The sequence below is a fragment of the Chaetodon trifascialis genome, chromosome 15 (genome assembly GCF_039877785.1).
Source record: "Chaetodon trifascialis isolate fChaTrf1 chromosome 15, fChaTrf1.hap1, whole genome shotgun sequence".
NCBI lineage: Eukaryota > Metazoa > Chordata > Actinopteri > Chaetodontiformes > Chaetodontidae > Chaetodon > Chaetodon trifascialis.
This window is the reverse complement of record NC_092070.1, coordinates 25044450-25054598: the sequence shown is the minus strand read 5'-3', so window position 1 is coordinate 25054598 and position 10149 is coordinate 25044450. Positions and strand designations below refer to the sequence as shown.

The 10149-nt window shown below is 47.9% G+C and overlaps 1 protein-coding gene across 2 annotated transcripts; it reads right to left on the bottom strand.

The window, feature by feature from the left end:
* Window positions 1-1508: 1508 nt before the first annotated feature.
* amdhd2 (amidohydrolase domain containing 2) lies at window positions 1509-8151 on the bottom strand. Of its 2 annotated transcripts, XM_070981365.1 has the most exons (13): window positions 7824-8151; window positions 7347-7381; window positions 6256-6378; window positions 5911-6047; window positions 5546-5685; window positions 5356-5410; window positions 4939-5151; window positions 4755-4843; window positions 4445-4589; window positions 3049-3156; window positions 2824-2892; window positions 2512-2613; window positions 1509-2351 (listed from the first exon to the last, which is right to left on the bottom strand). In XM_070981365.1, exons 3-13 carry the CDS (start codon window positions 6336-6338, stop codon window positions 2272-2274), a joined length of 1221 nt encoding a protein of 406 aa, XP_070837466.1. In that variant the 5' UTR covers window positions 6339-6378; window positions 7347-7381; window positions 7824-8151; the 3' UTR covers window positions 1509-2271. The 2 variants fall into 2 exon arrangements, with proteins under 2 accessions (XP_070837466.1, XP_070837467.1); XM_070981366.1 differs by lacking the exon at window positions 7347-7381 and having other exon boundaries at window positions 1511-2351; window positions 7824-7938.
* Window positions 8152-10149: the final 1998 nt, after the last annotated feature.

Genomic DNA, 10149 nt, shown 5'->3' with positions numbered 1-10149 from the left:
TTATTATCATTATTTGCAGAATTGTTTTTGAGCAGCCTAATCAGTGGATTGCTGAAGCACTAATTATGAAGACCATGAGCAGCCATCAGCAGAAACATCACTCAGGACGTTCAGGAAGGCAGTAATTTGTGCTCACACAGGCCGAACTAATCAATTTAATTCAATTCATCTGATATCAGACCAAACTCACATTGACCACCTTTGCTTTGCTCTGTGAGGACGTTTGATCCTTCTCTGCACAGCCGTCAGCGTGCTTTTATTTTGAAGGTACTCTTCCCTCTCAGGCCTGACTGTGGCTGACTGCGTGTAGCTTGACGCTGGTCTCCTTCAGTGGACGCGGTTTCCTTTTGTCCGGGGACATTTTCAGGACAGGACGCCGGGCAGCAGCCGGGAAGAATCGACCTCTGATCCGGTCAAGATGAGCGTCTTGTCCCCCGTTACGGTTCAGGACGGTGAAGCTGGACACACATTCATGTCAGCTCGGTTCCACTTCCTCCACCAAACCCCAGTGTAAAAGTAGCGACAATGTCGCCTCATAAAACATGAATTTAAGTTTTCTTAACGAACCATTGCTGCTTTAAAACACCAAGCAGCACTTTATTCTAGAACACAGAGCTACATTTCTAGGTTTTACTGCAGTATGTGGTTTTTCAGAGACTCAGCACTTAAAATATCATCTTAGAAATCCCAGAGTTTGTCTGGCTGTTAGCAAAATAATGAACATTTAGCAGTGATCAAGCGTGATCAAGTTTCTTTGGCAATCACTGGATTCGTTGTGTTAATTCGGTAAAAGTGACTCACTACAATATTTTAGCTCATTAATATCTCCAACGTTAGCAAAGCTGTGGGGTTGTTTTTGCAGAGTTGCTCGTTAAAAGCTGTAATTTTGTCCAATTCCCAAATAATCTGAGGTGCTGCTGAATATCCGACTCTAAAACAGTTCATACAGACAGAAATCGCATTTACAGCCTACCTTTATCTGTTCTACAACGACAATAAACGTTATTTTCCTTTCTTTTTGCCGCCATTCGGGAGGTCATGGTAACGGTCGCACGCGCCGCGGTGCGCTCGTGGCCACAGACCCTTTGAGACGGGCACGCGCCCAAGTGAGACAGGTGAGGCAACGAGCCAATCAGGTTTGATTTTCACATCAATTTTGTGACACATTTGAAATCCTGCATTCGAAGTTTTACTGAAATGAAAAAGTATAATTAGAAGTGCTAATTTTCCCATTTTAATAATCTCTGTTAGAGTGATTAATGATGCATTAATGTGCGAATTTAATTATTTCTATATTCATTTATGTATATTGTCATTGCTTGCGAGCGTCCCCCTGAGGGTCAATAAAGTTTTATTGATGTAATAAAGTAATAAGTATTTGTCGGTTATATTTAGTGTTATTAATCTGAATCTAGAGTAACTAGTAATTAGTGACTGAGGCTGAACTCTGGTCTGACACTGAGACAACACACCAAACAACAGAACAACACAAACGTCACAGCAACGTTCACTCAAAGTTGATTTATCTGATTTAATACCAAAACGTTTCCCTTTAAATCACATCTATATTAATGCCATTCAATTAAACTGTAAAGCATCTGGATGCAGGCTAATAAAAACAGGAAGTGCATCATTTTTGATAAGACATGTCGTCATTCACACCCAGAAAACACCTCAAATCTAACAACAGTCAGACTGCTGAAGCTCGATTCAAAGGTCATTCTACTAAAAAAGTACTTATTTCTTAAAGAAAGTCAAAGAACAAACGTGAAGCTCCTGTGAGCTCAGTAAAATCCACAAAGCAGCATTCAGCTCTGCTTTAGATCTGATTTAGATTTGAAATGTTGTCATCTACACGTGAAAGGTTTGTCCTCTGTACGGTGGCCTTTTCAGGACAAATGAAGGCCTGTGGCACCGTCCGTCCTCAGTGCGTCTCATCTGACTGCAGCTGATCACACGAGGACATTTTAATGGCTGATGCACAGAGTTCAGTAAAACTAGACTGATGAAGTGCCGCTGAGGCTGATGGGAAATGTAGTCGCTGACTGTGTTTTCACCTCCACTGTTTGCAGTACAGGTCAGTAGTAATCATCCAGTATTTTTTGGTATTTGTTGTTTTGTGTTTTCTCGTCGGATCGAACATGAAGTTGAACAGAAAGCTAACTGTGCGCTCTGATGAACAGATTATGGTTCTGGGGTAAACAGCGTCCCCTGAAGGCACCGCGGGTCCCAGCTGTGGGGGCACGCTCCCTCTGCGGGCGCCTTCTTCTTCTATGGTCCTCTTCTCCAAACCTCCTCTCCAGAGATGTAAGTGGCTCTGACGTGGAGCTCATCGTCGAGCAAAACGAGGTCTGCAGCGGAGTCAAACACATGCACGTTAAATATGATTAAGACTTCACAGCGATCAGCGTGTGTTCGCTGCAGAGGTGATGATGACGATGATGACGATGATGACGATGATGACGATGATGACGATGATGAGGATGATGAGGATGATGAGGATGACCTGACCTGCGTCTGAGCCGTAGTCCAGGGTTCCCTTCCTGTCGGTGATTCCCAGGAGCTGAGCAGGATGGAGGGAGGCGGCTTCCAGAGCAGCGATTTCACTGCAGTCTGTTAACACACACACACACACACACACACACACACACACACACACACACACACACACACACACACACACACACACACACACACACCAAGTCACATCCTGCAGGAGGACGTCTTCACAGTCCGTCTCTGCTGCGTTCACGTCCCTCTCTGCGGGACAGAGAACAGAGTTCATGTAAAATGTGAGTAATGGAGCGAATGAGACAAACTCACTTGAAGCCTGTCTGAAGTGTCGGACACACATGTCCATCGTGGCGATGCTGCCGCAGAGGGTGTTCGAGCCTGAAGCAAAGAGGGACATGACAGCGGAGTTCATCAGCTGAGCGAAGACAAACTGTCTCGCTCTACAGGCCGAACATAAAAGTCTCACTCAAACACATCCGTCTTCTCTCCATAAATGCTTGTTGGTCTGTTTTGAACGTGGACAGAAGGTCACACCTGTTACGTAAGCGCGGAGACCCTGAATCTCAATGTCCTGCTGACCCAGAGTGTGACGACCCGGAGGAAGACCCATCGCTGGGACGGCGTCCGTCACCAACACCAAGCCTGGAAGACAAACTAAGTATTTAGATCCTGTACTTACTAATACAAGTCAAAGTACTGAGTGCAGTAAAGTGTCCCCTGTGTCTGCTGTCCTCTTGTCTCTGGTCTCTTTAGTTCATTGTGTCCCCTGTGTCTGCTGTCCTCTTGTCTTTGGTCTCTTTAGTTCATTGTGTCCCCTGTGTCTGCTGTCCTCTTGTCTTTGGTCTCTTTAGTTCATTGTGTCTCCTGTGTCCGCTGTCCTCTTGTCTCTGGTCTCTTTAGTTCATTGTGTCCCCTGTGTCTGTTGTCTTCTTGTCTCTGGTCTCTTTAGTTCATTATGTCTCCTGTGTCTGCTGTCCTCTTGTCTCTTTAGATTATTGTGTCCCCTGTGTCTGCTGTCCTCTTGTCTCTGGTCTCTTTAGTTCATTGTGTCTCCTGTGTCTGCTGTCCTCTTGTCTCTTGTCTCTATAGATCATTGTGTCCCCTGTGTCTGCTGTCTTCTTGTCTCTGGTCTCTTCAGTTCATTGTGTCTCCTGTGTCTGCTGTTCTCTTGTCTCTTGTCTCTGTAGATCATTGTGTCCCCTGTGTCTGCTGTCCTCTTGTCTCTGGTCTCTTTAGTTCATTGTGTCTCCTGTGTCTGCTGTCCTCTTGTCTCTTGTCTCTATAGATCATTGTGTCCCCTGTGTCTGCTGTCTTCTTGTCTCTGGTCTCTTTAGTTCATTGTGTCTCCTGTGTCTGCTGTCCTCTTGTCTCTGGTCTCTTCAGTTCATTGTGTCTCCTGTGTCTGCTGTCCTCTTGTCTCTGGTCTCTTCAGTTCATTGTGTCTCCTGTGTCTGCTGTCCTCTTGTCTCTTGTCTCTGTAGATCATTGTGTCCCCTGTGTCTGCTGTCCTCTTGTCTCTGGTCTCTTTAGTTCATTGTGTCTCCTGTGTCTGCTGTCCTCTTGTCTCTGGTCTCTGTAGGGTTGGGGTAGGGCGTCATGAGCAGCACAGCATGCTGCTGACAGACGTCCTCTTCTATTTTTAATGTCTCCCTGAGAAAAACCCAGAAGCCTGAACAAAGACAACAGCAGCTGAAAACGGCTTACTGGGTGTACTGGTCTGTGAAAAGTGCTCGTCTTCAGCTGGAAACACCAACTGTGCTCACAGAAGAGCAAACAAAGCGATCGCTGCAGCGAAAGACGAGTCGAGTTCAACTTCAGCATATTGCTAGAACCACAGTTATGTCGGACAGGAAGTGACATCAGGACTTAAGTGCAGACTTTCCGCCAGCTGACGCCGCCGTGAACTCAAGCCTGCACCGCCGTCACTGACCTGAGGGGTGCGCTCTGTAGGCGAGGCGCAGGGCTGCAGGGTCGGTGTGGATCCCGTCAGCTATCATCCCGTAGTAGACTTTCCTTTTTTCAGGAACCTGGTCGCTGGTCAGCAGACCCACTATGCCAGGGTCCCGATGGTGGAACTGGATCACAAGACAGGAGGGGACAGAAGACAATGTCAGTCATGAAGACGACTGATGGAAGTCAACAGGTGGAGGCTGCTGGGAACGCGTCAGCCATGACGGCCTCATCAGACTCTAACATGAGGCGGCTGCTCTCTCTATAAAGGAGGAGGAGGAGGGACTCACGGTGCCCATGGCGTTGAAGAGGTGAGTGATGAAGGAGGCTCCGTGCTGAACGGCCTCCTCGGCCTGGGACAGGTTGGCGTCAGAGTGACCTGCAGAGGGAGACAGTGAGAAGCAGGAGGACCATCAGCCGTCGACAGACCGCAGAAGAGCACAGCGGTCAGAGCCGGCGAGATCGTGTCCTCACCTAAAGACACCACGACGCCTCTCTGGGACAGCTCCCTCACCACCGATTGGCTACAGGGCAGCTCAGGGGCCAGCGTCACGATGGCCACGTTTTCCAGGCTGCTGTAGACGTCCATCAGGTCCTTGGTGCCTCCAGACGTGAAGGAGCGGAGGAGGTGCTCCGGGTGAGCCCCCTTCTTCTTCACGCTGATGAACGGCCCCTCCAGATGCAAACCTGCACACAGTCACCGAGAGCAGATCCCAGCTTATGGTCACGCTCTCACGCTGGCTGACACACTCCTTCATCAGCTCGCAGCTGAGAGCCACAGACAGGAAGTACTGAGAGACGGACGAGCACACCGCTGCTTCTGAAGCAGCAGCCTGCGACAGCCCTGAGCTGGATTGGACCGGTGGTCTTACGGGTTTTGGTGAGTCTTACCGAGGACTCCAGCTCCGTGAGCGCCGCCGTTGCGAACTTTGACCTGAGGCAGAACCTGAAACACATGTTGTGTTTGTGTTGAGCAGCTTCATCTCACAAATACTAAAAATAGACAAAAGCAAGAAAGTGCGTTTTAAAAAGCTGCAGCGCGCACGGCACAGCCAATCATGACGCGAGGCGTTCACGGTACCTTGTGGTAGACGTCAGGCGGAGAGCTGACCAGCGTGGGACAGAAGGACGTCACGCCATGCTCCAGGATCTTTTTGGCCACTAAAGAGACGCCAGTGTTGACGTCCTCTGAGGCCTGAGAGAAGTCGATGCCGTATCCTCCTGGGGGACGAGGACAGACTGATGAGGACAACTGTCACTGTCCACTGACCAGGAACAGTCATAAACAAGTGACAATCGATTAATTGAGGATTTAACTGATCAAGACTGAAGAAGACTGTGAGCTGCATCAATGATTAAAACAGCAGCTGATTAACTGTGTGTGTGTGTGTGTGTGTGTGTGTGTGTGTGCGTGCGTGTGTGTGTGTGTGTGTGTGTGTGTGGTACCATTGATCTGAACATCTATAAAGCCCGGGGAGACGATGCTGCCTTCACAGTCCACACATGTGTCAGCGTAACCCTGCTCATCGAAGAACAACTTCTCCGGATCTAAAATCGTCCCGTCACGCACCCACAGGTCCTCTCTGCAAACACACACACACACACACACACGCACACACACACACGCACACACGCGTGCACGCATGCACGCACACACACAGTGTTTAAACAGAGCAGCTTGTTACTGTGTGTGCGCGTGTGTGTGCGTGCCTGTGTGTGTGTGCGTGCATGCGTGTGTGTGTGTGTGTGTGTGTGTGTGTGTGTGTGTGTGTGCGTGTGCGTGTGTTGTACCTCTTCCGCTCGTGGTCTCTCAGTATGGTGCAGTTGATGAACTGAGTGATGGGGGCGTCGGACACGGATTTGTTGGTCGGCATGTTTCTCTCTCAGCGGGCGGGTGGAGACTGCTTCAGGGGACTGGGAGACACAGCAGGACAAATCAAACACTCCTGTCTGTTACAGGATTGGCGACGCCACACGTGAGCGTCGGGAGATTTTGGAGAAATAAACTCTTCATCGTCTGTTTTCTGTTAAACTTTCATCACTCGAGAGCGGAAACGATGACATCAGTGACTTTGATGACATCAGTGACTTTGATGACATCACTGAGTGGAAGAAGTCTTCAGATCTTTTACTCAAGCAAAAGTACCAATACAACCCACAGAAGTACTTTTACAGGGGAAGTACTGCATTGAGTTTTTTACTGTTTCACTTTCACTTTGAGTGTCGGTCACGCAGCGCGTCTCCACGTCCTCTTCCTGAAGCTCAGGGATGCCTTCATCAGCTCATCATCACTTTATTGTTGCAGCTGAGTTCATTTTAATGACTTTATGTTGTGCTGGACAGCCTGTGGATTTCCCCTTATCTTATCTGAAGCCAGAATATTACATCTCAGTTTATTTAGTCATCATGTTTACTATGTAAATCTGATGCAAAGTAAATAAACAATAAACACAGACTGCGTTTAAAAAAAAAAGACTTGCTGTATTTTTACTACTTTAACATCTTATTTTTACTAGATGTGTTATGCACCAACTTCACCAAAGCAAACTCCTCATATGTGTAAAACCGTACTCGGCAACAAAGGCTTTTCTGATTCTGATTCTGATGATAAAGCCCAAAGTAAGTACCTCATAAGAGTATTTAAGTACTTGAGTAAAGTTAGAAGATGCAACAAGGAAATGTTCCAGTTTCTCTGAATGAAACTGATTTCTGTGACGACATAATCGCACAGACTGAATCCAGTTATTCAGAAGAAATATCTCTTTGTTTTCACACAGTCGTGCTTTCTGCCACTGATGGACTGGAACTAAGTACATTTACTCAAGTACTGTCCTTAAACACACTTAGTATTTTCACGGTGTGGTGTTAGTACTTTTACTTACGTAAAGGATCTGAGTACTTCTTCCACCGCTGGTTCCTGAGGAAAAGGAAATGTGGAATAAATCAGTTTTTAAGGAAGATGACAGTGAAGGCTGAAGGTTAAACTTTCGTTTTTATTTACTGGAAGCCGTCTGGAAGTTTCCGGCCACTGCTGCTCAAAGCTGTCTGATGTCTTATCACTGCAGCTGCTGCACCCACAGTCACCTCCGAACACCTCCAGCTACACCTTCTCATGTAGGTGCAGCAGCTGACTTTGACCTCTGACCTGCTTTATGCTCTCAGGGCGTTTCCGAATCATGAGCTAAATCGGTGTTAATCAACTTTCTCTTTCATATTCTGCACACATGTAAAACTACTTGACTGTCTCTGGGAAACTTCCCTGTGGCTCTGATCCGTTGTCTGTGTGGACGTCCAATGCCAAACTCCATGAAGGAAAGCGTACATTTAAGACTCCCTTAGCTCAGAGCTGACTTACATACCTTCAGAGAGGAAGAGGCGACGCTTCTGACAATTGACTGATCCAGTTGTCAGCTCGGCACAAACTAAATGCAGAACACAGCCCTTATTCCGGTGACTTTTACACTTGTCACACCGTCATCTCGCGCTCTTCTTCCACAGAAACACATGAGCGGAGCGCAGGAGGCGCGTTCGTCCACCGGCTTTTTAACAGAGTTCGGCCGCGTGCATTCCGCACTTCCCTTCAGCTGTTTGGCTAAAAGCAGGCAATAAACAACCAATCTCGTGTTTTACACTCTTTCTGTAACAGTCTGCTGCTGCTGTGCCAGTTCGGCTGAGTCTGTGGAACATAAATAAAGAAAACGGATGTCATGTGACGAAGAGCAGGTCAGCTGATCAAAAAAAAAAAAAAAAAAAGGCTGTCTCTGCAGTTTCATGACAGCAGCATTTACTGTATGATACAAGTATGCAGGTCCTTTACGTAATGTACAAGTACATTAATGTAAGAAAGCTCCACTTTTGGTAAAAGTACTGCGTTTAAAATGTGGGGGTCGGGCCCCTCCAAAGGTCAGTCTGAGGGGCGTCAGACCATTGAAGGGAAAGGAGAAGGAACGCTCTGATACATGAGGGATTCATTTTCTGTTGGCTGTGAACAATTAGTGAAACTCGTGTGTGTGTGTGTGTGTGTGTGTGTGTGTGTGTGTGTGTGTGTGTGTGTGTGTGTTCTGTAATTAGGGTCTTCGCCAGTAGAGGGAGCTAAAAAGCACAACATGTGATCCTCCTCAGCACACAGAGCCACTGGGCCTCTTCAGATAAGCTGTTTGGAGTTTTGAACCACAGATTTGTTCTTTGTTCTTTCATGGTGAACTTTAGAGCCTGCGTAAGTACACAAAGTCCATTTATCAACGTCGTGAGCGATGTGTAGAAGTACCACGATCATTCACATCATGAACTTCACTTTGCTGTTTCATAATGAGACGTCATCCGGGGGGGGCAGTACTTTACCTTTAATACTTTAATTACATTCAGCTGATAATACTTCTGTACAGTTACTTGAGTGGGGTTTTCAATGCAGGACTTTTGTGTGTTTTATGTACTTTTACTTCAGTAAAGTATCTGGATACAGCTGATACTTCTTCCACCACTCTTGTAGAGGTTTGAGTGCACGGCCATAGTTGGTCTCACCTGACCAATGAGGCGAGCGGGACGATGAGGTAAACACCCCGCTGAGCCAACGTTCACACTACCAGGAAGTGCTGCAGCAAACTCCGTCTCCGACCCCCCCTCTTCAGGCCGAACAGCGACCCCCTCCCCATTCCTGAAAATCAACAATAAACCACGTTTCCAGTAAGCCGGATACCTCCCCAAGTCCTGCTCATCCCCATGGAGACCACTACGAGTCCACAGTCCTGTGTCCTCTGGCCAAAGCAGGCCACCCATGAGGAGAGAGAGCTGATATTTTACCCAATATGGATCAAATGTGGGTCTCCACCGAGACACAGTGCAAACGCTTCTGTCTGTTTTCTCTGTCAGGACACAAAGGAAAGAGCTGGCAGCAGCTCTGGAGTATGTTTGAGAGGAGAAGCGGGACTCAAAGAGAGGGAAAACACAGCGGCGGTGGCGTACGATGTTTTACTGCCTCAGTGTCCCCTCTTTTGTGAGACGTGACGTCAGCGTTCCCTCAGGCCTGCGTGACTGACACAGTAGCTTTGTTTTGGAGTCGCCACATCTCATTCATGGCCGCTTAACTCCTGAGTCCGGGGCTGCGCTGTGGCCTTTCACCGTCCCTGATTCCTTAATCCGCTGCCTTTTAAGACACTGAATAAGCGGCTGTTTGTGTGCTCAGTCCAGGGGTGGCGGGGCGCTTCTGCTTTATGGGAACTGTTGACTTTCAAAAGACGCCCAGAGGACCGCCGAGGGGACGACTGCCAGCAAGGTCACGGTGAAAGGTCACGTGTGGAAGGTGCAGAGAAGACAAGCTCGCCCCGAAATATTTGAACTAGACTCAAGTCAGCTGATTTTTTCATGAAGCCCGATATCACAAACGCTCCTCAAGGTGTTTCAGCATCTGTTCAGCATACGACAACCTCCATCCTGAGGGCCTGAATCCAGATCAGGAGACACTGGAGGAACCCTCAGGAGGAGCAGCCGAGGGGGAACCCTCTTCAGGACGGACAGGAAGTGGAACAGAACCAACGCATAAAAATTACAGTATGGACCATCAGGATGACACAATGACAGACAGAGTGTGAACACCTGGGAGGACACCGAGCAGCTTCAGGTGTCACCAAACACACCTGAGTCACATGACCTCCTCCCCAGCACGGAGAGCAGCACACTCCAGAACAT

What these genes read in the sequence shown, in the direction of transcription:
- amdhd2 (XM_070981365.1), bottom strand. Translation starts at nt 6,338, where the DNA reads ATGCCGACCAACAAATCCGTGTCCGACGCCCCCATCACTCAGTTCATC. An exon ending in AGAGACCACGAGCGGAAGAG is followed by an intron (nt 6,048 to 6,255) that starts GTACAACACACG and finishes GTGTGTTTGCAG; the next exon opens with AGAGGACCTGTGGGTGCGTG. An exon ending in AGGCGTCGTGGTGTCTTTAG is followed by an intron (nt 4,844 to 4,938) that starts GTGAGGACACGA and finishes CTCCCTCTGCAG; the next exon opens with GTCACTCTGACGCCAACCTG.